Below are 25,759 nucleotides of genomic sequence, written 5' to 3'. Positions count from 1 at the left end.
TAATCACAAAGCTTATCCACCCATATAGAGTAGATATGAAACTTACACTGCAGAAAAATATGTTCTCTACCAACAAAAATCTGTCTGTTTGTTCCATTTCTTTTAAATAAATATGCAGTGCTTTGAGCAAAAACATTCATGATTATGTTTATGTTTTCGTTAAAACAATTTAGTGGGCATTTGCATAAATAATCCTGTCATTATTTTTTTGGAAAACTAGTCAGTCATTCGGACTGATGAAATAAAGATAGCTGACTTTGTTTGCTTAAACAGCAAATTTGTTTGTTGTCTTTAAACTTCAAATAATTTCATGAAATAAAGTGTTGCAATAAAAACACAAAATGCATATCAGTTACACTTTCACGAGTGTAGACAAAATTACTTAGACCTCCTTGAAACCAACTGTTGAATCTGCTCATAGTCCAGTGACTCATAATCTTTTTGCATCAATAGGATGTTGCATAAGTGGAAAAGTAACAGAAATACGTATTTATTTGCAACACATCATCACCAGATGACAATCTGTAGTCTGATGTCATTATTTTGGAACTGTTAAAAAGGAAGTGATACTTTTCTTAGAGTCTTGAAAACCAGTGGTGAATTTAGCTTTAATATCTTTATCCATACGTGAAGAACCATCAGAGTCTGATGGCGGCTCTGACTGAGAACATGCTGACAGTCAACATGCTACTGAGTGTCTTCCTTCTGCCAGGTGAGATGTTTGTTCACTTCTTTTCATTTAGAGACTTCACATGAATCATTTCTAGTCTGAAATATTTTATCTTAATCTTGTTTAAAGGCTTCACATTTAACATGCTGCAGCTGAAGTGGAGTTTATGAATCATGAATGTTTCTCTACAGGAAGTTGCTGCTTCTCGTTATGTTCATCATTTATCTCTTCTTAAGGTGTTTTGGCGAATTCCTGTAACCGCACTACACCAGCCCTCCACATCACTGCACCAAAGGAGATTGAAGCTCTGACTGGATCTTGTTTGCCAATCCCATGTAGCTTTAATACACCAGAGACAGCATTTGACAACAGCAAAGCTGTTGCTGGGATTTGGATGAAACATAACTTAGATTTTAAAGGTGATCCAAGAAATGTTATTTTCAATAGCACTAGGAAAGATAACACCTATCAACTGGAGATTATTGGAAACTTGAGTGAGAAAAACTGCACCAGTCTGTTTCGTGACTTGAACTCCAGTCATACAGAGAGATATTTCTTCAGAGTTGAGAATGGGCCATTCAGAGCAACAGCTTGTAGCAACCCAATTAACATAAAAGTTAAAGGTAAGAAAATCTTGCTTTAAACGTTCTTGCTTTAAAAGATTATTTGAAAAGGCTGTTTATTAATGTTTTGTTGTCTGTGTTAATGTAACCGTAAATCACTGGGTCATTTTCTTTTTTTTTTTTTATGACTTGAACTTTATTGGTTTTCCCGCAGAAAAATATACCACAATTCCACACTTAGCATATCATAATTTAGCATCTGCTAAACAATGGTTAGTCCTTATCAGAAATTACTCAATAATAATAATAATAATAATAATAATAATAATAATAATAATAATAATAATAATAATAATAAAGTGACAAGACACATAAACACCAACTGAAAATTGACATACATAAAATATCAATGCCGTGTAACCCTGATACATTTAGATAATTACAGCATTACAGTATGTTTTTCTAGTCTAATTACATCTGAGCTGGAAATGCCATTTAATCCATATGTGAGAAGTAGCAGGACCACATTCTGTAGTACTCCTCTACCCTATTTAACAATCTATAAGATAATCTCCATAGGGAGCTATCTGAAATGACTGAGAGAGGGGATAGATGGACCTTTCCACTCCCTCCCCAGCAGTACGACTGTCTGCACCCACTGCAAAAGAGAGGAAGATAGGTGACCCAATAATGAAGGATCCCATAGAATATAAAGCCTGCTGCAAAAGGGTATCTTTTGCAGCAGGCTAAAGTATTGCCTGCTGCAAAAGATACAGCAGACAAAAAAGTATTTTTTTCTAAGATTTTGTGAACTGATGACCAATAATCTTGGAATTTTTGGCATTTCCAACAAACTGAGGTTTCCGATAAACCAACCCTGTATAGTTTATATGGTGTCCAGTATAAACTGTACAGAATCTTAATATTAATAATAAAACATAATATTAGGATCCAAGGCTGCTAATATTCTATAGTAAACTAAAGCTTCATGCCCAAACATCTTTTTTACATCTGCCAATGTATTGCAACTTACAGGAGTAAAAGTGGGCGAACCAAAGGTCTTGTACATCAAGTGTCTTAATTGTAAATATATCCAGAGATCTTGTCTAAGTAATTTAAATTCCCCAACCAATGTTACAGAGGATTTTAATGACCAGTTTTCATATAAATTGTTTATCTCAATTATTCCTTTTTGAAACCACTTCACCCACCTTGCATGCTGCTGATGTAGTCCAGGACAGCTGTGGCTACATCAGTGTGTGAAGGACACTTCAGAGGTCTTTGGTCTAGATAAGTGCTACAGAAATAAACACTATTTACCATTTAAACTTTTAGCATTTTATTTAAGAAATACCAGTGTGTCTAAATATCTGTTTTGTTTCTAAATTGTTGCTCTAATGTTTAAATATAGATTCTCCATGGAGTCCCAGCATTAATGTTCCCTCTTACCTGAAGGAGCATCAGTCTGTCACTGTAACCTGCTCAGCTTTCACTCCCTGTCCACACTCACCTCCTGAACTCACCTGGAATCTCCAACAAGACTCTCTCAGACAAACTGAGAAAAACACAGATGGAACATTTACAACTAAAATCCAGGAGAACATCACTCTGTCAGACACACATGATGGATACAACATCAGCTGTTCTGCCAGATATCCTGTGATTGGAGGAAACAAGACAGCAGAGACAGAAGTGACTCTCAATGTTTCCTGTAAGTGATCCTGTCAGCAGGTCATGGTTCATCTGTTTCTGATCAATAAAGTTCATGTGTGTCTCATTTTCCTCAGATGCTCCTAGAAACACCTCAGCATCCATCAGTCCATCAGGTTTGGTGTCAGCAGGTAGCTGGGTGGAGCTGAGCTGCTCCAGCAGAGCCAAACCTCCACCCAGCTTCACCTGGTTCAGGATCAGTGAACATGGAAACATTAATGTATCTATGGAGCAGATTTACAGCTTCAATGTTACTGATGGAGGAAAGTATCACTGTGTGGCTACAAATCATCTGGGGAATCAAACGTCACCAATAATCTCTATAAGTAACAAAGGTAACTATTGTATTTTTACACATTCTTGTGTATTTAAAGGCTGAAAAATGATTCCCATCCTGAGTTTTTTTTTTAAATTTTTTATTATAATTACTATTTAGATGTGTTTTTCCCCCTCAGGTCCAACTGCCAGTCTTGCAGTCTGGATGGATATTTTAGTGGGAATCATTGTGTTCATCTGCCTGATTGTTGTTTGTGCTTGGTGAGTATCAGACATAACTGATCTAAACTTATGGAACAACAACATTTCAGTTTAATCATATGCCAAATTTAGAAAAAAATGATGTAATGTTTCAGGCGGATTTGTGTCGTTGGTAATGTTTGGTAATGTTGCCTTATAGCAAAACGCTCTGAAACGATTGTTGTTTCCTGTCCGAGTGGAGTTTGAATGATCTCTCCAGACCTATGTTGGTATTCCAGTTTCAACCCACAGCTTTAAAGATTAGTTGTCAAGTTTACTGGGTGTTTCTAATTTGTTGTTACATATGTTTGTATTAGGTCATCTGCTATCAGACATATATTACTGAGTTACATCCCGTTCATTGGGTGTGTTATAATTCCTATCAGAGCTTCAGCTCTTCTGGAAATGGTTTTTGTTTATATTTTATTTTCTTGTAACTTTTCCAGAATTGTTGAAAAATGAATGAGTTGATGGGAATCACATATCTTATGTCAGATGGTGATTTTTGACGCAAAGGCCTCTACACTAACTCATCTCAAAGATCTTCAAAATGGTCTAAAATTTAGACTGGGCCTAAAAAGTCTAACCCAAGCCCCAGCCCAAAGGCTTTGTGTCCAAACCCAATTGGACCTAATTAACTTGAATTATAAGCCTGAGCCCAAAATAAACCCAAATTATTGTTTTAATAATCATTTTAGTGTTTTTACTTTTGCATTGCCTATCCTATGTAACGTCTGCCATTTATGTTTCACATCTTCCGGCTCCATTTAGTCACTTGTGAGTCAAGTGGAAATCATCTGGGATGTGTGACTGATAGGAGTGGAGAAGGGGAGGAGGGGGCGATATGCGTATTGTGCAGTGTGTTGAGTTCAAGGTTCAAGACAGCCTAATGAACTTCTGCACGTTATTTTCTGACTTTCCTCAAAAGGCTACCTCCTCCTTTATTTAGACTATAATAAACACATCATCGTCACTTTTATATCATTGGGATTTCTCTGTGCTGGATGAATTTTCAGGTCTATTTGGCTCTCAGCTCTGGGTATAAATCTGAACTCCAGTCTGGTTTATGTCAGCTCTATGTGAAGACCAGCCCGCCCCACACTCAATGTCTTTATGGAGTTTGTTTTTGTCATTTTCTATAAGTACCTTTTACAGATTATTATCTGTTATTACTGATTTCCTTGCTTTAATTTAAGACAAATTGATTTTACTGTGTTCCTCCCCTGCTAGTTCCAGGTCAGCCTGGACTCTTGTAGTCTTAGTCTTTGTTTTGTCTCCTGAAGCTCAGCAAATTTATTCTGACGGCTCTCTAATGTCCTCCAGGTACTTGAAGTGCAAACGTGCAACTCCACAACAGACTCAGGTAGAGACGTGTTCAACGTCTGCGTCTAGCAATGCACCGTTCACATTGTTTCACCCGTCGATTAGCAACACCTTCAGCATGAACAAACACATGTACTTTTTTTACACAGAGTCAAACAGGTGAGGATGCTGCTGTTGAAAAATCAGCCGATGGAAGAGAGGAAATACTTCATTATGAAGAAGTGAACTTCCTTCAGAGGAGACCTGGAGCTTCCTCCATGTCAGCACAGGACAGCAGGCAGCAGGAGACGGTGTACTCTCAGGTCAAGGTGTCTGTTGCCACGGCAGAAGATCTCTGCGCTCAAGTGAAGGAAATCTGATGTGTTTTATGTCAGAAGGCTTGACCTTTTTGACTTGTTAGTTTTGGACAGAGTTCAGTGGGCGAACGTCTTAAACCCACTGGTCTCATAATCTTATCATAAGTGTCATTGTTTCTACTCTTACGAAAAATCCCACGAAAATCACATGTGGAAATGTGTGATTCACATGTGATCACATGTGGTTCACACAAATTTTACATGTGAATCATGTGAATCACATGTGATTTTACCACGAAACGTTCCAAAATCACACGTATTCATGTGCTTTCACATGTGATTCACATGATTCACATGTAAAATTTGTGTGATCACATGTGATTTTTGTGGGATTTTTTTGTAAGGGATATTATCGATCTTTGGTCCTCAAACTGTTATATAAACTCAGATAAGTCGTAGAAAGAATATTTTTTACTCATACAATGGGAGATTCAGATATAAAGTTCTTTCTCTTTGCTTACATGATTAAGAACTGAATCTCTGAAGCTGTAATGTCTTTTTGAAAAATGTTCTCAAGAACACTGACCAATTTTTAATTGTACATATGTTTGTGTCGTCACGTCAGAGGAGCCTGTATGTATTCCATCTTAAATTTAATATGGCTAAACACACAAAAAGCATGGAAATTTAAAATGCTCCATATTGTTTTGCTATTGTAACTTATTTTTCTCTTTTGCATCTTTTCATTTGTTTGGATTTGAAAACGGAAACGGATTTGTTTAAAAATTGACAATGTAGTTTTTTTATGGTAATTATGCTGGAGCACCTTTGCAGCTTTGCACTAACACACTGACATTTTGTCCGTTATTCATACTAATGATGAAAAAAACTAGACTGAGTTTGCCTATCCAATATTTGAATTCAGTATTCAATACATTTCCCTATATATATATATATATATATATATATATATATATATATATATATATATACACAAGTTGTATATATACAGACTTGTATATATAGAAGTCTGTCCTGTATATATATATATATATATATATATATATATATATATATATATATATATATATATATAGATAGATAGATAGATATATGTATATATATATATATATATTTATATATATATATATATATATATATATATATATATATATATATAGAGAGAGAGAGAAATAACAAAACAAAAGAAAACCAGTTACAGAAAAGTGTTTCACTGTAAAGATGGTTTGTAGTTTGTTTTGTTGCAACCTGTGAAGTGTGGAATAAACTTCAGTGGAGTTTGAAAACAAAATATGTGTATAGTTTTATGTCTGGTTGAACTATGTGTGTGCTCAGTTGTTTTGTTTTTTCTTTTTCTTTTATTTGAGGAGGGTGCCCAGAAGAAAATCTTTGGGAACCTCTGAACTTGCTGATGCGGATGCTTGAGGAGTGTCATCATCAAAATATGAAGTTTGTAAGTCTTTTTTGTTTAAACAGGTCAACCGGATCACCCGGGGAAAACCTAAACAGTTAGAATATCATAAGGCAACCGTCACATAGGTCAAATAGGTTTTTCATTTCTACACATATTAAGATGTTTCATTAACTTCCACTGATTCTAGATACTGTGATTATGGCTATCCCACACATTTTCCCTAACCCCAACCATACCTTTTACCGTCCTTCCATCCTTCACTCAGAAAAAGACCTTCCGCCATACCATCCACCACTCCTCTGAGTAGGAAGGTGAATCATGTCTTGAACCATCCGTTGATGTTTTGCAGTAAGACTGGACCTTTGTTGTGGTTTCTGTACTAGTAAGAGAGCAGCAATCTGTTGATGACTCATACTCATACTCGTCCTTTACAGATGCTGTTTTTTCAGTCTTCTTCCCAAACATGGCATAACTCCTTTTCTGTCTGGAATCGTCTGTTGACTCCTCTGTTGTCTCACTGTCCTCAAACTCGGTCTCACTTGAAGACTCATCAGAAAACTTCTCTGGTTCCCTGTGTTTAGAAGTCAGTCCTGTAAACTTCCAGGCCATTGTCGAAGGAATGGAAGAACGAGTTTTTGATTCCGCAGTACCCTCGCCAGAATCAGGGTGAAGGTCCCCCAGAAATCTCTGAATTTCTGGTTGAAAGGATGTGTATTCCTGATGGAGAGCATGGATTTTAGACCTGTATCTATGTAAGCGTTTGGCAAAGAAGTCTTTCTTATTTTTCTCTTTTGGAACCACGGAAAGTGTCGAGTCGCTCCCAACTTGTATTTTCTTTCCTGTCAAATCCTCATACATCTTCAGGTGAGAATAGTAAATTTCGTTAAGATTATTGATCTTCTTGTCCACGTCTTGATAAGTGGCGTCCCACTTAGTTTGATTGGTAAGTATATCTGTCAAGTTCCGAATCACCTTGTCTAACTCGACGTTGAGGTCTTTGAGCCTTCGTTCCTCATCTACTGCACATTGAAATTGATATTTCAACAAGGGCACGTTAACCGCTTGCTGTCTCAAGGTTTTGATCATTTCCTCGAGCTTATGATTCTTATCGACTGCTTTCTTCACACGTTCCTCTTCTGCCATAACTTTTTTATCCACGTTGGCCACGTTGAACACTCTTAATGTTTTCCTAAGCTCTTTAAAGTAGCCGTCTTGAATTGCTATCATCTCCTTGCTTTCCGATACTTTCTCTGTGTACTCATCAAACAGTTTAGTTTGATGCACAAGATGTTTTGACAAGGCTCTAATATTTTTCTTTAAAACTTTGTGAAGAAAATTCAGCCTTTCATACTGTTGTTGGGCTGCCTTGATCATTGATGTCATTATAGGTTCCTCAACGAGTTGATCGTTCATCTCTTTCAATATTCCGAAAAGCTTATCTCTCATTTTGGATAAACTATCCAGTCTTTCTTGCTCATCATCCCAGATGTCAGATTGCGCATTCAATATAAAGAGTCGTTTTTCGGATTCTTCGAAAAACTCCTTCTCGTTTTTCTCCAGTTCCTGCCCAATGCGTAAACGTCTTCTGCGTTCGGAAGCGTTCTCAAGCTCCGCATTGATCTTCAGGAGCTTCTTGAACGCCCTGTTGTTCCTTCTGCGCATTTTTTCAGCATCAAAAAAGGCAGCTATTGCTTTCTGCCTCTCAGTTTTGCACATCTTGAGTTTTCTCGTTCGGCTTTAAAGCCAGAAAAGTCGGAGCCAAGCAAAATGTAGGTCAGGGGAGCTTTGTGTTCACCAGCGAAATGGAGAGAATTTTGCTGGTGACTCCAGACTAAAGCTGTAACATCAAAGGGCGTCATCACAAGGCTGGGTGTGTGTGACATCATCGGTGTGATGTCATACCTTCCCAGCCTGGTTCTTGTACTCAATCCTTATTTGCGTCACGTAAAATGTCCTGAAAGTTGCATTGTCTCACTGACTGAAGAGTTTTTGGATCTAAGGGTCTTAAGTTTATTCAGGAGCGTGACGCAGCACAAATGTAACATCTCCAGTCTTCTGCAGAAATGTTTCTGAAAGTGACTTAAATTAAGATTTTTTTGTTGTTGTTGTTGAACAGACTGAGAAACTGTTGAAAATCAAATAAAAACACATGATGCAGCCTGTACAAATTAAAAGTTACATGTCAAGCATTATAAATAACACGCATAATGTGCGATTTAACCCTTCGTATATTCTAGTGAGTTGACCCATGAGAACCAGCTCCGTAAAAAGAGCCAGAATTCCAAACACTAGAGTATTCTGCAACTTTAATGATCTATAGGTTTCTATTTAAACAGTGCAAAACCCGGTTACTCATTTGTGCTTTCTTTCAAATAAGTAATAAGTAAAATCCATTTTTTGGAAAATAGCTTCTTCTGTTCCATTTGCCAATTGCTGTATACATTATGAAAATGCAGTACATCCACCTACTTTAATTCTGCACCTAAAACGTAACTTAAGTATCAAAAAACTAAAACTAACAAAAACGGAACTGGACGTCAGCAAAGTTTAAGTCACAGAAACTAATAAAAACTAGCAGAAGATGGATAGGTGGGTGGATGACATGAACCATCAAGTGGCACAGCACTAAAAAACATTGACGTTTTAGTCAAATGTGACAGCACACGTACAAACTTAATCAAAACAAACACAAATTGAATGACTTAGGAGAGTGAGTGAGAGTAATATCTGTAAAAACCCAGTACTGATGTACGCCTGGTTTCTCCATAGAGCAAATATCTTTTTCTGAGCGAGTTCTAATCTCTTCCTACCTGAGGAGATCCTGCATTATTCCTACTCCTCCTGCTGGTCTCTGGTCTAATGTCTCCTCCCTGACTTTACACTTTCTATTGTGACCATAAACTTAATTGCTTTTAAATATGTAGAAAGCAACCGTGAGTCCAAGTTCTGTATGGAAATGAATGAGTGCCGAGGTTTTTTCCTGGCATTAGCTAACTGGCAGTGGATGTAAAACAGGTGACATCATATTGCTCACTAGCTTAACTGGATATACTGGAGTGGAGTAATCATTTAGCAACGTGCAACAAAAACAGTAAATAAAGAAAAAAGTCAATGATATTCTATGCAAACTGAGGTAAAGTAGTAGTCATTTGTAAAGGCTCAACTCTGAACCAAAGTCGATTTGTTTTAGGGAAGTGATGAGATGTAAACGGAGATTAGCAAAAAAAAAAAAAAAAAAAAAAAAAAAAAAGAAAAAAGGAAAGAAAAGTGAGAAAAACTTGCAGTAAAAATAAACTATTGCTCAGTTGGTTCAGCAGTTTCCCCATAGCAACTGATGGCTTGTTTGTTGAACTTGTTTCTGTTTTCGCTGGACATTTGGTAAGTTAATCTTTGTTTTTAAATTTAAGAATAATATATGTAGGCTTTCAGACATCTTATTTTATAATTTTGGGGTTTTATGAATATATTAATTTCAACTTGTAACCATTTTTTTCCTAGATGACAGTTTTGCATTTGATTGGGTGAATTGGCAGAAGTTGTGAAGAAAAGACAAAAAAAAAACTTTAAAGCCACTTTAATCTAAAAGCCAGCAGCAGATGGTCTAATGTATTTCCAGAGATGAAGATCTATCAGAGTCTGTCTGAGAACATCCTGACAGTCAACATGTTACTGAGTGTCTTCTTTCTTCCCGGTGAGATGTTTGTTCACTTTGCTGTGTTTGGAGATTATGTGAATCATTTCTAGCCTGCATTATCCTGATGCTATTTAAAAGCATTGCATGCAACATGCTGCAGTTGAATTGGAGTTTATGGATCATGGACCTTCTGTGCAGACAGAATTTGCTCTATTGATTGTGAATCTCTTTTCACAGGTGACTTGGCTGATTGTCCCAATCCAGATCTTATTGCTGACATACATCGACAGATTGAAACTCTGAGTGGATCTTGTTTGCAAATCCCATGTAGCTTCAATTCAACGCATTATACATATGACAACAGGAGACCCATCTATGGAGTTTGGTTGAAAAATATCTCAAATTTCTATGCCAAACCAAGCCCTGTTATTTTCAACAGCAGTGGGTCAGTTAACACATATTCACTAAATATGGCTGGAAACTTGAGTGAGGGAGACTGCACCACTCTGTTTCCTGATTTAAAGACTAGTCATACTGACAGTTACTTCCTCCGCATTGAGAACTGGCCATTTAGGGCAAGCGCTAAGTGTCATCCTCTACAAATAACAGTTAATGGTGAGAAAAAATACGACCTTTGTGCATTTTTCAAGACCATATTATCTTATTTTGTAAATCAAATCAAATCAAATCAAACTTTATTTGTATAGCACATTTCAGCAGCAAGGCATTTCAAAGTGCTTTACATCAAATCAAACACAAAAACACAATGCAAAATAGAATCAACAATAAAAACACATCAAGTCAGATTCCGTCAATAAATTTGCAATTGATTACGTTTCAAATACAACTCTAAACAAGTGGGTTTTTAGTTGAGATTTAAAGGAAGTCAGTGTTTCAGCTGTTTTACAGTTTTCTGGAAGTTTGTTCCAGATTTTTGGTGCATAGATGCTAAATGCCGCTTCTCCTCGTTTGGTTCTGGTTCTGGGGGTGCAGAGCAGACCAGAACCAGAACCTGAGAGGTCTGGAAGGTTGATACAACAGCAGCAGATCTTTGATGTATTGTGGTACTAAACTATTCAGTGATTTATAAACTAACAACAGTATTTTAAAGTCTATTCTTTGAGCGACAGGGAGCCAGTGGAGAGACTTTAAAACTGGTGTTATGTGCTCTATCTTCCTGGTTTTAGTGAGAACGCGAGCAGCAGCATTCTGGATCATCTGCAGCTGTTTGATTGATTTGTTGGACAGACCTGTGAAGACGCCGTTACAATAATCAATACGACTGAAGATAAACGCATGGATGAGTTTCTCTAGATCTGGCTGAGACATTAGTCCTTTAATCCTAGAAATGTTCTGCAGGTGATAGAAGTCCGACTTTGTAACTGTCTTCATGTGGCTCTGAAGGTTCAGGTCAGAGTCCATTACTACTCCCAGATTTTGGGCCTGATCGCTGGTTTTTAGTTGTAATAACTGAAGCTGTGCACTGACTCTAGATCGTTCCTCTTACGTCCAAAAATAATAACTTCAGTTTTGTTTTTGTTCAGCTGGAGAAAGTTTTGGCACATCCACACATTTATCTGTTCTAAGCATCTGCTCAGTGATTGGATGGGTTCTGAGTCACCTGGTGACATCGTAATGTAGAGCTGTGTGTCATCTGCATAGTTATGGTAGCTAATATTATTTCCTGTTATAACCTGAGCTAGTGGGAGCATATAGATATGGAATAAGAGGGGTCCTAGGATTGAACCCTGGGGTACCCCACATGTGACCTTTGACCTCTTTGATGAGAAGTTTCCAATTGAAACAAAGAAATTCCTGTTCTTTATGTAAGATTCAAACCGGTCCGAACCAGTTGGGTCGGACCGGAGAGTCCGACCCAACTCTCCAGTCGAATCAGTAATATTTCATGGTCAACAGTGTCAAAAGCTGCACTGAGGTCCAACAGAACCAGCACTGTGGTTCTCCCACAGTCCGTATTTATATTGATGTCATTGAACACTTTTACGAGGGCAGTTTCTGTGCTGTGGTGAGACCGGAAACCAGACTGGAAGGAGTCAAAGCAGTTGGTTATCGTTAGGAAGCTATTTAACTGTTTACACACAACTTTTTCAATAACTTTACTGATGAATGGCAGGTTGGAGATCGGCCTGTAATTCTGCAGTAGTGATTTGTCTAGATTGTTCTTTTTTATCAGTGGTTTGATTACTGCCGTTTTCAAAGCCTGGGGGAAAACGCCTGATGAGAGCGATGAATTTACTATTTGGATCAGATCAATAGCAACAACAGGCAGGACTTTCTTAAAGAAATGTGAGGGTAGAACATCCAGACAGCAAGAACTGGAGCTGAGTTGACTTATAATTTCCTCTAGGGTTTTATAATTAAGTAGTTGAAATTGGGTCATTTTTCCTGTATTTGTTTTGTTTGGGCACAGTGTTGGTACTGACTCTATAGTGGATGTGCAGATTAATCCTCTGATTTTTTGAATTTTCTCTGAAAAGAAACTGGAAAACTGGTTGCAGGCAGCAATAGACTGAAATTCAGGTGGTAACGTGATAGGAGGGTTTGTGAGCCTGTCAACTGTTGCAAATAAAGCTGGAGCATTGTTAATGTTTTTGTTTATAACATCTGCAAAGTAGCCCTGTCTTGCATGTTTGAGTGTTAAATGATAGTAACGTAGTTTTTCTTTATAGATGTCATAATGAACGTGAAGTTGAGTTTTACGCCATTTACGTTCTGCCCTATGGCAGAGTTGTCTTACAGATAAATATTCCCTTATTATTCTAATCTATGTAGAAATTCAAACCATGTTTTGATGTAAAATTTGTAATCTCAGTCAAAGCCGATTTAAAAGAAGTGACATCAATCATTGAAAGCTTTTGTCGTCTTCACCACTTCAACCGAAACACATCCAAATTGTTAATAGTCACTTTCTAAACTGCCTTATTTGAAATTTTAGATTCTGCTTGGAGTCCCAGCATTAATGTTCCCTCTGACCTGAAGGAGCATCAGTCTGTCACTGTAACCTGCTCAACTTTCACTCCCTGTCCACACTCACCTCCTGAACTCACCTGGAATCTCCAACAAGACTCTCTCAGACAAACTGAGAAAAACACAGATGGAACCTTTACAACTAAAATCCAGGAGAGCATCACTCTGTCAGACACACATGATGAATACAACATCAGATGTTCTGCCAGATATCCTGTGATTGGAGGAAACAAGACAGCAGAGACAGAAGTGACTCTCAGTGTTTCCTGTAAGTGATCCTGTCAGCAGGTCATGGTTCAGCTGTTTCTGATCAATAAAGTTCATGTGTGTCTCATTTTCCTCAGATGCTCCTAGAAACACCTCAGCATCCATCAGTCCATCAGGTTTGGTGTCAGCAGGTAGCTGGGTGGAGCTGAGCTGCTCCAGCAGAGCCAAACCTCCACCCAGATTCACCTGGTTCAAGAACAGTGAACATGGAGCCATGAATGTATCTGTGGAGCAGATTTACAGCTTCAATGTTACTGATGGAGGAAAGTATCACTGTGTGGCTACAAATCATCTGGGGAATCAAACGTCACCAATAATCTCTATAAGTAACAAAGGTAACTATTGTATTTTTACACATTCTTGTGTATTTAAAGACTGAAAAATGATTCCCATCCTGAGTTTTTTTTTTTAAATTTTTTATTATAATTACTATTTAGATGTGTTTTTCCCCCTCAGGTCCAACTGCCGGTCTTGCAGTCTGGATGGGTATTTTAGTGGGAATCATTGTGTTCATCTGCCTGATTGTTGTTTGTGCTTGGTGAGTATCAGACATAACTGATCTAAACTTATGGAACAACAACATTTCAGTTTAATCATATGCCAAATTTAGAAAAAAATGATGTAATGTTTCAGGCGGATGTGTGTCGTTGGTAATGTTTGGTAATGTTGCCTTGAGAAAGGTGCCTGTTGCAAATAAAGCTCGAGCATTGGAAAGTCTTTATGGAGTTTGTTTTTGTCATTTTCTATAAGTACCTTTTACAGATTATTATCTGTTATTACTGATTTCCTTGCTTTAATTTAAGACAATATGATTTTACTGTTGTTCCTCCCCTGCTAGTTCCAGGTCAGCCTGGACTCTCGTAGTCTTAGTCTTTGTTTTGTCTCCTGAAGCTCAGCAAATTTATTCTGACGGCTCTCTAATGTCCTCCAGGTACTTGAAGTGCAAACGTGCAACTCCACAACAGACTCAGGTAGAGACGTGTTCAACGTCTGCGTCTAGCAATGCACCGTTCACATTGTTTCACCCGTCGATTAGCAACACCTTCAGGATGAACAAACACATGTGCTTTTTTTTACACAGAGTCAAACAGGTGAGGATGCTGCTGTTGAAAAATCAGCCGATGGAAGAGAGGAAATACTTCATTATGAAGAAGTGAACTTCCTTCAGAGGAGACCTGGAGCTTCCTCCATGTCAGCACAGGACAGCAGGCAGCAGGAGACGGTGTACTCTCAGGTCAAGGTGTCTGTTGCCACGGCAGAAGATCTCTGCGCTCAAGTGAAGGAAATATGATGTGTTTTATGTCAGAAGGCTTGACCTTTTTGACTTGTTAGTTTTGGACAGAGTTCAGTGGGAGAACGTCTTAAACCCACTGGTCTCATAATCTTATCATAAGTGTCATTGTTTCTACTCTTACGAAAAATCCCACGAAAATCACATGTGGAAATGTGTGATTCACATGTGATCACATGTGGTTAACACAAATTTTACATGTGAATCATGTGAATCATGTGAATCACATGATTTTACCACGAAACGTTCCAAAATCACACGTATTCATGTGCTTTCACATGTGATCCACATGATTCACATGTAAAATTTGTGTGAAACACATGTGATCACATGTGATTTTCGTGGGATTTTTTTGTAAGGGATATTATCGATCTTTGGTCCTCAAACTGTTATATAAACTCAGATAAGTCGTAGAAAGAATATTTTTTACTGATACAATGGGAGATTCAGATATAAAGTTCTTTCTCTTTGCTTACATGATCAAGAACTGAATCTCTGAAGCTGTAATGTCTTTTTGAAAAATGTTCTCAAGAACACTGACCAATTTTTAATTGTACATATGTTTGTGTCGTCACGTCAGAGGAGCCTGTATGTATTCCATCTTAAATTTAATATGGCTAAAAACACAAAAAGCATGGAAATTTAAAATGCTCCATATTGTTTTGCTATTGTAACTTATTTTTCTCTTTTGCATCTTTTCATTTGTTTGGTTCACATAGTACGTTCAAGAATGATTGCTTTCATCTGTTTTTTGTACATCAAAATTTAAATAACGAAGAATATTCCTATCGATTTGTGTTTAGGTTTGTTTGCTCACAAAGAAAACGGATTTGTTTAAAAATTGACAATGTAGTTTTTTCATGGTAATTATGCTGGAGCACCTTTGCAGCTTTGCACTAACACACTGACATTTTGTCCGTTATTCATACTAATAATGAAAAAAACTAGACTGTCTTTGCCTATCCAATATTTGAATTCAGTATTCAATACGTTTCCCTATATATATATATATATGTATATATATGTATATATATATATATATATATATATATATATATATATATATATATATACAGTAGAGTCAATTAGAAAGTCTGGACACACTTTCTAATTGAATTCAATTAGAAGGTGTCCAAACCTTTGGGACACACATTCTATACATATATATAGGTTTTATTTATTTATTTATTTGGAATATATATATTCCAAATAACTATATATATATATATATATGTATAGTTTTTGTTATTTATTTATTTGGAATATATATATATATATATTTATATATATATATATATATATATATATATATATATATATATATATATATATATATATATATATATATATATATATATATATATATATATATATATATATATATATATATATATATATATATATATATATATATATATATATATATATATATATTTATTTGAATATATATATATATATATATATATATATATATATATATATATATATATATATATATATATATATATATATAGAGAGAGAGAGAGAGAGAGAGAGAGAGAGAGAGAGAGAGAAAAACAAAAGAAAACCAGTTACAGAAAAGTGTTTCACTGTAAAGATGGTTTGTAGTTTGTTTTGTTGCAACCTGTGAAGTGTGGAATAAACTTCAGTGGAGTTTGAAAACAAAATATGTGTATAGTTTTATGTCTGGTTGAACTATGTGTGTGCTCAGTTGTTTTTTTTTTTCTTTTTCTTTTTCTTTTATTTGAGGAGGGTGCCCAGAAGAAAATCTTTGGGAACCTCTGAACTTGCTGATGCGGATGCTTGAGGAGTGTCATCATCAAAATATGAAGTTTGTAAGTCTTTTTTGTTTAAACAGGTCAACCGGATCACCCGGGGAAAACCTAAACAGTTAGAATATCATAAGGCAACCGTCACATAGGTCAAATAGGTTTTTTATTTCTACACATATTAAGATGTTTCATTAACTTCCACTCATTCTAGATACTGTGATTATGGCTTTCCCACATTTTCCCTAACCCCAACCATACCTTTTACCGTCCTTCCATCATTCACTCAGAAAAAGACCTTCCGCCATACCATCCACCACTCCTCTGAGTAGGAAGGTGAATCATGTCTTGAACCATCCGTTGATGTTTTGCAGTAAGACTGGACCTTTGTTGTGGTTTCTGTACTAGTAAGAGAGCAGCAATCTGTTGATGACTCATACTCATACTCGTCCTTTACAGATGCTGTTTTTTCAGTCTTCTTCCCAAACATGGCATAACTCCTTTTCTGTCTGGAATCGTCTGTTGACTCCTCTGTTGTCTCACTGTCCTCAAACTCGGTCTCACTTGAAGACTCATCAGAAAACTTCTCTGGTTCCCTGTGTTTAGAAGTCAGTCCTGTAAACTTCCAGGCCATTGTCGAAGGAATGGAAGAACGAGTTTTTGATTCCGCAGGACCCTCGCCAGAATCAGGGTGAAGGTCCCCCAGAAATCTCTGAATTTCTGGTTGAAAGGATGTGTATTCCTGATGGAGAGCATGGATTTTAGACCTGTATCTATGTAAGCGTTTGGCAAAGAAGTCTTTCTTATTTTTCTCTTTTGGAACCACGGAAAGTGTCGAGTCGCTCCCAACTTGTATTTTCTTTCCTGTCAAATCCTCATACATCTTCAGGTGAGAATAGTAAATTTCGTTAAGATTATTGATCTTCTTGTCCACGTCTTGATAAGTGGCGTCCCACTTAGTTTGATTGGTAAGTATATCTGTCAAGTTCTGAATCACCTTGTCTAACTCGACGTTGAGGTCTTTGAGCCTTCGTTCCTCATCTACTGCACATTGAAATTGATATTTCAACAAGGGCACGTTAACCGCTTGCTGTCTCAAGGTTTTGATCATTTCCTCGAGCTTATGATTCTTATCGACTGCTTTCTTCACACGTTCCTCTTCTGCCATAACTTTTTTATCCACGTTGGCCACGTTGAACACTCTTAATGTTTTCATAAGCTCTTTAAAGTAGCCGTCTTGAATTGCTATCATCTCCTTGCTTTCCGATACTTTCTCTGTGTACTCATCAAACAGTTTAGTTTGATGCACAAGATGTTTTGACAAGGCTCTAATATTTTTCTTTAAAACTTTGTGAAGAAAATTCAGCCTTTCATACTGTTGTTGGGCTGCCTTGATCATTGATGTCATTATAGGTTCCTCAACGAGTTGATCGTTCATCTCTTTCAATATTCCGAAAAGCTTATCTCTCATTTTGGATAAACTATCCAGTCTTTCTTGCTCATCATCCCAGATGTCAGATTGCGCATTCAACATAAAGAGTCGTTTTTCGGATTCTTCGAAAAACTCCTTCTCGTTTTTCTCCAGTTCCTGCCCAATGCGTAAACGTCTTCTGCGTTCGGAAGCGTTCTCAAGCTCCGCATTGATCTTCAGGAGCTTCTGGAACGCCCTGTTGTTCCTTCTGCGCATTTTTTCAGCATCAAAAAGGGCAGCTATTGCTTTCTGCCTCTCAGTTTTGCACATCTTGAGTTTTCTCGTTCGGCTTTAAAGCCAGAAAAGTCGGAGCCAAGCAAAATGTAGGTCAGGGGAGCTTTGTGTTCACCAGCGAAATGGAGAGAATTTCGCTGGTGACTCCAGACTAAAGCTGTAACATCAAAGGGCGTCATCACAAGGCTGGGTGTGTGTGACATCATCGGTGTGATGTCATACCTTCCCAGCCTGGTTCTTGTTCTCAATCCTTATTTGCGTCACGTAAAATGTCCTGAAAGTTGCATTGTCTCACTGACTGAAGAGTTTTTGGATCTAAGGGTCTTAAGTTTATTCAGGAGCGTGACGCAGCAGAAATGTAACATCTTCAGTCTTCTGCAGAAATGTTTCTGAAAGTGACTTAAATTAAGATTTTTTTGTTGTTGTTGTTGTTGAACAGACTGAGAAACTGTTGTAAATCAAATAAAAACACATGATGCAGCCTGTACAAATTAAAAGTTACATGTCAAGCATTATAAATAACACGCATAATGTGCGATTTAACCCTTCGTATATTCTAGTGAGTTGACCCAAGAGAACCAGCTCCGTAAAAAGAGCCAGAATTCCAAACACTAGAGTATTCTGCAACTTTGATGATCTATAGGTTTCTATTTAAACAGTGCAAAACCCGGTTACTCATTTGTGCTTTCTTTCAAATAAGTATTTTTAGCTCATAAACTATAACTCCATGGCAACTATAACACTTTGGATTTTGTTGGTATGCATTTTAAAGAGTTAAAGTTGGTCACCTCTTGTTGCACTAAGGATAAAAACAAACAATTACTAAGTAGAGGTGCTGCTGAATGTGAAAGGATGATGAATCAATAGAGCTCTAAAAAATTTGTCTCCCTCACTTCTGAGATGATGGTTACGGCCCTGGTTGGTTCAACAATAATTGAATCCATTTTTTGGAAAATAGCATCTTCTGTTCCATTTGCCAATTGCTGTATACATTACGAAAATGCAGTACATCCACCTACTTTAATTCTGCACCTAAAACTTAACTTAAGTATCAAAAAACTAAAACTAACAAAAACGGAACTGAACGTCAGCAAAGTTTAAGTCACAGAAAATAATAAAAACTAGTAGAAGATGGATAGGTGGGTGGATGACATGAACCATCAAGTGGCACAGCACTAAAAAACATTGACGTTTTAGTCAAATGTGACAGCACACGTACAAACTTAATCAAAACAAACACAAATTGAATGACATATAACTGTTGCCTTTTTGAACTCAATATCTGAAAATAAAATAATAATAATAATAATAATAAAAAAAATATGTACTAATATAAACGCCATATGGCATATCACCCTCCGAATGACTTAGGAGAGTGAGTGAGAGTAATATCTGTAAAAACCCAGTACTGATGTACGCCTGGTTTCTCCATAGAGCAAATATCTTTTTCTGAGCGAGTTCTAATCTCTTCCTACCTGAGGAGATCCTGCATTATTCCTACTCCTCCTGCTGGTCTCTGGTCTAATGTCTCCTCCCTGACTTTACGCTTTCTGTTGTGACCATAAACTTAATTGCTTTTAAATATGTAGAAAGCAACCGTGAGTCCAAGTTCTGTATGGAAATGAATGAGTGCCGAGGTTTTTTCCTGGCATTAGCTAACTGGCAGTGGATGTAAAACAGGTGACATCATATTGCTCACTAGCTTAACTGGATATACTGGAGTGGAGTAATCATTTAGCAACGTGCAACAAAAACAGTAAATAAAGAAAAAAGTCAATGATATTCTATGCAAACTGAGGTAAAGTAGTAGTCATTTGTAAAGGCTCAACTCTGAACCAAAGTCGATTTGTTTTAGGGAAGTGATGAGATGTAAACGGAGATTAGCAAAAAAAAAAAAAAAAAAAAAAAAAGAAGTGAGAAAAACTTGCAGTTAAAATAAACTATTGCTCAGTTGGTTCAGCAGTTTCCCCATAGCAACTGATGGCTTGTTTGTTGAACTTGTTTCTGTTTTCGCTGGACATTTGGTAAGTTAATCTTTGTTTTTAAATTTAAGAATAATATATGTAGGCTTTCAGACATCTTATTTTATAATTTTGGGGTTTTATGAATATATTAATTTCAACTTGTAACCATTTTTTTTCCTAGATGACAGTTTTGCATTTTATTGGGCGAATTGGCAGAAGTTGTGAAGAAAAGACAAAAAAAGACTTTAAAGCCACTTTAATCTAAAAGCCAGCAGCAGATGGTCTAATGTATTTCCAGAGATGAAGATCTATCAGAGTCTGTCTGAGAACATCCTGACAGTCAACATGTTACTGAGTGTCTTCTTTCTTCCCGGTGAGATGTTTGTTCACTTTGCTGTGTTTGGAGATTATGTGAATCATTTCTAGCCTGCATTATCCTGATGCTATTTAAAAGCATTGCATGCAACATGCTGCAGTTGAATTGGAGTTTATGGATCATGGACCTTCTGTGCAGACAGAATTTGCTCTATTGATTGTGAATCTCTTTTCACAGGTGACTTGGCTGATTGTCCCAATCCAGATCTTATTGCTGACATACATTGACAGATTGAAGCTCTGAGTGGATCTTGTTTGCAAATCCCATGTAGCTTCAATTCGACGCATTATACATATGACAACAGGAGACCCATCTATGGAGTTTGGTTGAAAAATATCTCAGATTTCTATGCCAAACCAAGCCCTGTTATTTTCAACAGCAGTGGGTCAGTTAACACATATTCACTAAATATGGCTGGAAACTTGAGTGAGGGAGACTGCACCACTCTGTTTCCTGATTTAAAGACTAGTCATACTGACAGTTACTTCCTCCGCATTGAGAACTGGCCATTCAGGGCAAGCGCTAAGTGTCATCCTCTACAAATAACAGTTAATGGTGAGAAAAAATACGACCTTTGTGCATTTTTCAAGACCATATTATCTTATTTTGTAAATCTTCCCTTATTATTCTATTCTATGTAGAAATTTGTGCATTTTTCAAGACCATATTATCTTATTTTGTAAATCTTCCCTTATTATTCTATTCTATGTAGAAATTCAAACCATGTTTTGATGTAAAATTTGTAATCTCAGTCAAAGCCAATTTAAAAGAAGTGACATCAATCATTGAAAGCTTTTGTTGTCTGCACCACTTCAACTGAAACACATCCAAATTGTTAATAGTCACTTTCTAAATTTTCTTATTTGAAATTTTAGATTCTCCATGGAGTCCCAGCATTAATGTTCCCTCTGACCTGAAGGAGCATCAGTCTGTCACTGTAACCTGCTCAGCTTTCACTCCCTGTCCACACTCACCTCCTGAACTCACCTGGAATCTCCAACAAGACTCTCTCAGACAAACAGAGAAAAACACAGATGGAACCTTTACAACTAAAATCCAGGAGAACATCACTCTGTCAGACACACATGATGGATACAACATCAGATGTTCTGCCAGATATCCTGTGATTGGAGGAAACAAGACAGCAGAGACAGAAGTGACTCTCAGTGTTTCCTGTAAGTGATCCTGTCAGCAGGTCATGGTTCAGCTGTTTCTGATCAATAAAGTTCATGTGTGTCTCATTTTCCTCAGATGCTCCTAAAGACACCTCAGCATCCATCAGTCCATCAGGTTTGGTGTCAGCAGGTAGCTGGGTGGAGCTGAGCTGCTCCAGCAGAGCCAAACCTCCACCCAACTTCACCTGGTTCAGGATCAGTGAACATGGAGCCACTAAAGTGTCTATGGAGCAGATTTACAGCTTCAATGTTACTGAGGAAGAAGAGTATTACTGTGTGGCTACAAATTATCTGGGGAATCAGAAATCATCAGTTCTTCTTAGTTTTGAAGGTAAATCTGATTGTTGTTTTAATTGTTCCCCTTTTCAAGGTCTTGTAAACAGTGATTAGTATGCAATAATTTGTACCTATTAAACTTTTGCTTTACAAACACAACCTCCAATATACCGTAGTAATTTTAGAGGCTATTTGATATCGTAGTGTAGAATAGTGGATACTTCTCAGAGACATGTTTATCTGCATGTAGAGTTTTGCCTCCAGTCTTTAGAGCTTTATGTCTTGGTAAGTTTGATTCTGTGTTTCAAATTCTTTGAGGATTTCTACATGGATTTATATTGTGGTTATTAAAATGCAGATTCTATACATTTTTAACTGCACACAGCATGAATATAAACCGATGAATTAGAGCCAAAACATTCAAGACAATCTAATCGTACTGTTCTGTTGCAGATCGTCAAGAGTTTGGACTCTTTCTCTGTGCTGCAGTGAAGATCCTGGGACTCACAATCCTCTGCAGTGCAGTCGTCATCTTTGAATGGTGAGACTCACTTTTCTTTGAGTTGATGCTTTGCTGCTGGTCTCTGCTTCATGCTGGGGTTTACTGTGTGTTCTCCCATTTTCTTTCAGCTGGTTTAGACTATCCAACAGATCAAGGAAGGTAAGGGATATAAGCTTCTTACCATTAAAATAATTTTAAAAATAATTAGTTCGAGGCCAAGAGTCAGTCAGAATGTATCGTATCTCTTTTTTCTCGGATGGATTTATTGTGAATGCAGCCAGACTAAGTAGTGACTCTCACACTATGAAAGTTCATAATTTTCCTCTGAAACATTTTTTGTAAATTTTCCACAGAGCAGCAACACTTTGCTATTTCATCATGTCCACAGGATCCAGAAGAACCAGACCAGGTCAACAGAGTGATGGAGATTCAGGCATCATGAGCCACGAGAAGACAAACTATCGGAAAATTATTTCCTCAGAACATCCTGAAATGTTCTGAGGAAATTATTTTCTGATTAAGTTTGTCATTTGTTTTAGTTCATTTTTTTTTTTCATGCCCTTCTAAATTTAAAATAAAGTGTCTATATCTTGTATTTTGTATGGTATGTGAGTAAACACTCAAAGTTCCAGTGTTTTGTCAGAGCTCCGACTAAAGAAGCTCTGAAATTGCCTGCCTCCAAAAAAAAACAACATCCTGAACTCTGTTTCCATGTCTGAAAGGTTTGACAAATGTTGATTTAATTTTCTTCAGCAGCAGCCTCTACCTGAGTTGATGGATCAGCATTGAATTATTTTTGATAACTCTTTGGTGCCATCTATAGGTAAACACGTGATGGTGCGCTTTTTAAGATTTTTGTTTGTTTGATTTTAGCATTCTATATAATAAAAGTTTAAAACCTAAACCCTCTTTTTGTTTCTGTAGTTTAAAGAATTACATTTTTAAATTACATTCTGATGTGGATTTTTTCACAGAGTGAGTTTGCCCTGCAATCGGCAGGTTGCTGGTTCGATCCCTGCTCCACTCACCTCTGTCATTGTGTCCTTTTGGGCAAGACACTTGACCTGTCTTGCCTGCTGTTGGGGGTCAGAGGACCTGGCGGACCCCCTGCATGCCAGCTGTGGCTACTATTCAGTAGCTTCTTGCCACCATCAGAGTGAGTGAGTGAAAAGGTGAACGACTGTAGTGTCTTTGTGGTCTTCTGGATTTGATAAAGTGCTGTACAAGTACAAGTACCATTTACTTTAGTATCTGGTTGGACACTCAATTAATAATCCGTTAAAAGGTATTTATTTTGATTCCCCCCCCCCCAAAAAAAGGGTTTTTAAACTTTTGACCATTGGGTGGCGCACTTGACTAACGATTTTCCTTATTGTCTGTAGTTTTATCCACTAACGGCTTATATTCTGCCTTCATGTGGCCTCCTGGACTCTTGTGGAGCTCCTATAGGCTTTTCTTCTTTGTTCTCTTTAGGCTGCAGTTCATCTTTTTTGCCCCCCAACACCTTTTTCTTCCACTCTACATGCCATTAAATTGATTGTATACATAATTCAGTGACCAGCTAGCTACCTTTGATTTTGACAGTGACATTTTTCACTTACTCTCCTTATGGAGCGTGTCACTGACTCTATCTTGGATAACTCTCCAGCATTCTTCTCTTTATTACTGTAGGCAATAAAATGGCCATAGCATATTATCAGTCCTTCCATTGCTTATAGCCCTCGCTCTTGCAGGGTCATTTGGTGGGAGGGTGTTGCTGATAAGTTGTGTTAAGTATGAGTTTGTGTGGATGGACCAGTGATGGAGTGTCCAGAGTGTCACCCAGTGAACACTGAGGATCAGTAAAGACCCTGAAAGAATAAGCGTCTGTAGAAAATGGATGAATGTTGCGTAACCTTTTCAAGCCTTATTTTATTCCAAAAGTCCCTGCAGCTGTTTGACTCCGGGTCAGACTGAATTAGGATTTGTCACAAGATTCATCAACCATCATCAAATTCTGCCCACAAGGTCAATTATTGGATCAGATTTTTGGTATTTCATCTGCTAAATATTACAACCACGCATATGTGTATTTTTTTTTTACAGACAGGCTAGCGGCTCGTCTCTCGGTTTGTTCTGCAAAAATAACATGTAAAGACCAACGTGGACTTTATACATACATATAGGGATTTGAGAGTTCTGTGAAAGAAGCCCATCCAACACGGTAATCTCTGCCATTTTGCTGCTAATGGCTTGACATTTCATTAAGAGTGGAGGAGACCTTTGTTTCTCATGCTACCAGGCAATTGCTTTAAGATCAAATCAGAGAGTTTGCTCTTCTAAATGTCAGCTTCAAACCCAACTCTGTCTTAATGACTTTCATAAAGGAATATATTACATTAAACTGCGTTGTGTTTAAAGAGACATGAATTCCAGAAATTAATTTTTTCTCACTGTGTTGGTCTCACTTGCTACCGACGGACTCGCGGAAGGAGAAGCGAGAAGAATCTGCCACATTTGACAAAAGGACACGATTGTATCTGTTTTCATGTCAAGACTACATTTTGAGTAGGTGGGCTAAATTTAGATAGCCTATGTGTCACTAAATGATGCTGTCCCCCCCTCCTTACTCCTCATCAGCCACACACTGCAGCTGTGTCATTTCCTCCTCTGGTTACGGATTGCTTGCAGTATCTCAGTGGCAGCTGAAATGAGTTTCCCTCCGGGCCCGGGAGAGATGTCACCCATGTTGCAGTTCTCTTCAAAATAGAAATGATTCGTCTTTCCAGACTTTAATCAGCTGCGTTTTAATGTTCAGTAATAATAAGAGAGAAGGAAGACTCGGATCATTTCCTATTTTGCGGCATGCAGCCCACAAATGCTGATAAATCTCGGCTTGTAGTGGTCCATCCATTCATCCATCCATCTATAGATAGACACATCTATATGTGATGGTCTAGCTTCATTATCTCACAGACTTTGAAACGCTGGACACCAGCCAACATCACCGTGACAACATCCGTCTCTGTGGCCGCTCTCACATTCAACAGGATGTTTAAATCTACTCAAAGGACCTTCGACTTTACTGACTTTTTTTCTTCTTCTCTTTGCTAGGTCACATAACTTTTATCAGCTTTCTTGGTCTCCCTCGCTTACGGTCTCATGTGAACAAATACACATATTATTTACCAATATATATATATAAAAAAGCACAGACCACTACTTTTTAAAATCTTCCTGTTGGCACAAACATTCACCAAATTTAGCCCTCCAGTAAATCAACCAGCAGTTTCCTTGAAATTCTGTCAACAACAGAATCA

At 37.4% G+C, this 25,759-nt stretch overlaps 5 protein-coding genes across 10 annotated transcripts; 3 read left to right on the top strand and 2 right to left on the bottom strand.

The window, feature by feature from the left end:
* The first annotated feature begins 135 nt into the window (after positions 1–135).
* Positions 136–5,314, top strand: LOC122824050 (sialic acid-binding Ig-like lectin 12). Of its 2 annotated transcripts, XM_044104231.1 has the most exons (7): positions 136–712; positions 907–1,293; positions 2,645–2,944; positions 3,021–3,278; positions 3,399–3,480; positions 4,783–4,822; positions 4,932–5,314. In XM_044104231.1, the coding sequence occupies exons 1-7, from the start codon at positions 649–651 to the stop codon at positions 5,139–5,141; spliced, it is 1,341 nt and encodes a 446-aa protein (XP_043960166.1). In that variant the 5' UTR covers positions 136–648; the 3' UTR covers positions 5,142–5,314. The 2 variants fall into 2 exon arrangements, with proteins under 2 accessions (XP_043960166.1, XP_043960167.1); XM_044104232.1 differs by lacking the exon at positions 4,783–4,822 and having other exon boundaries at positions 4,932–5,057.
* On the bottom strand, positions 5,059–8,444 carry LOC122824047 (major antigen-like). 2 transcript variants are annotated; one of them, XR_006369440.1, is made up of 2 exons: positions 6,497–8,444; positions 5,059–5,116 (listed from the first exon to the last, which is right to left on the bottom strand). XR_006369440.1 is itself a non-coding variant. In XM_044104227.1 (2 exons), exon 1 carries the CDS (start codon positions 8,227–8,229, stop codon positions 6,775–6,777), a length of 1,455 nt encoding a protein of 484 aa, XP_043960162.1. In that variant the 5' UTR covers positions 8,230–8,444; the 3' UTR covers positions 6,461–6,600; positions 6,750–6,774. The 2 variants fall into 2 exon arrangements, 1 of the variants encoding a protein (XP_043960162.1); XM_044104227.1 differs by lacking the exon at positions 5,059–5,116 and having other exon boundaries at positions 6,461–6,600; positions 6,750–8,444.
* Positions 8,445–9,827: 1,383 nt separating this feature from the next.
* LOC122824049 (vascular cell adhesion protein 1-like) lies at positions 9,828–14,860 on the top strand. The gene is made up of 7 exons (XM_044104230.1): positions 9,828–9,891; positions 10,012–10,204; positions 13,104–13,403; positions 13,480–13,737; positions 13,859–13,940; positions 14,334–14,373; positions 14,484–14,860. The coding sequence occupies exons 2-7, from the start codon at positions 10,132–10,134 to the stop codon at positions 14,691–14,693; spliced, it is 963 nt and encodes a 320-aa protein (XP_043960165.1). The 5' UTR covers positions 9,828–9,891; positions 10,012–10,131; the 3' UTR covers positions 14,694–14,860.
* On the bottom strand, positions 14,179–18,466 carry LOC122824048 (chromosome partition protein Smc-like). 3 transcript variants are annotated; one of them, XR_006369442.1, is made up of 3 exons: positions 16,724–18,466; positions 14,542–14,668; positions 14,179–14,444 (listed from the first exon to the last, which is right to left on the bottom strand). XR_006369442.1 is itself a non-coding variant. In XM_044104229.1 (2 exons), exon 1 carries the CDS (start codon positions 18,201–18,203, stop codon positions 16,749–16,751), a length of 1,455 nt encoding a protein of 484 aa, XP_043960164.1. In that variant the 5' UTR covers positions 18,204–18,466; the 3' UTR covers positions 16,437–16,576; positions 16,724–16,748. The 3 variants fall into 3 exon arrangements, 1 of the variants encoding a protein (XP_043960164.1); XR_006369441.1 differs by lacking the exon at positions 14,179–14,444 and having other exon boundaries at positions 14,611–14,668; positions 16,473–18,466; XM_044104229.1 differs by lacking the exons at positions 14,179–14,444; positions 14,542–14,668 and adding an exon at positions 16,437–16,576.
* A 1,667-nt stretch (positions 18,467–20,133) lies between these two features.
* LOC122824051 (B-cell receptor CD22-like) lies at positions 20,134–23,364 on the top strand. 2 transcript variants are annotated; one of them, XM_044104233.1, is made up of 8 exons: positions 20,134–20,191; positions 20,313–20,504; positions 20,685–21,062; positions 21,383–21,682; positions 21,759–22,013; positions 22,412–22,499; positions 22,589–22,619; positions 22,849–23,364. In XM_044104233.1, the coding sequence occupies exons 3-8, from the start codon at positions 20,918–20,920 to the stop codon at positions 22,900–22,902; spliced, it is 873 nt and encodes a 290-aa protein (XP_043960168.1). In that variant the 5' UTR covers positions 20,134–20,191; positions 20,313–20,504; positions 20,685–20,917; the 3' UTR covers positions 22,903–23,364. The 2 variants fall into 2 exon arrangements, with proteins under 2 accessions (XP_043960168.1, XP_043960169.1); XM_044104234.1 differs by having other exon boundaries at positions 20,183–20,504.
* The last annotated feature ends 2,395 nt before the right edge of the window (positions 23,365–25,759 follow it).

This window comes from Gambusia affinis, linkage group LG21 (assembly GCF_019740435.1).
Source record: "Gambusia affinis linkage group LG21, SWU_Gaff_1.0, whole genome shotgun sequence".
NCBI classification, from domain to species: Eukaryota; Metazoa; Chordata; class Actinopteri; order Cyprinodontiformes; family Poeciliidae; genus Gambusia; species Gambusia affinis.
Note: the sequence above shows the minus strand (reverse complement) of the source record. Positions and strands in the feature narration are given on the sequence as shown.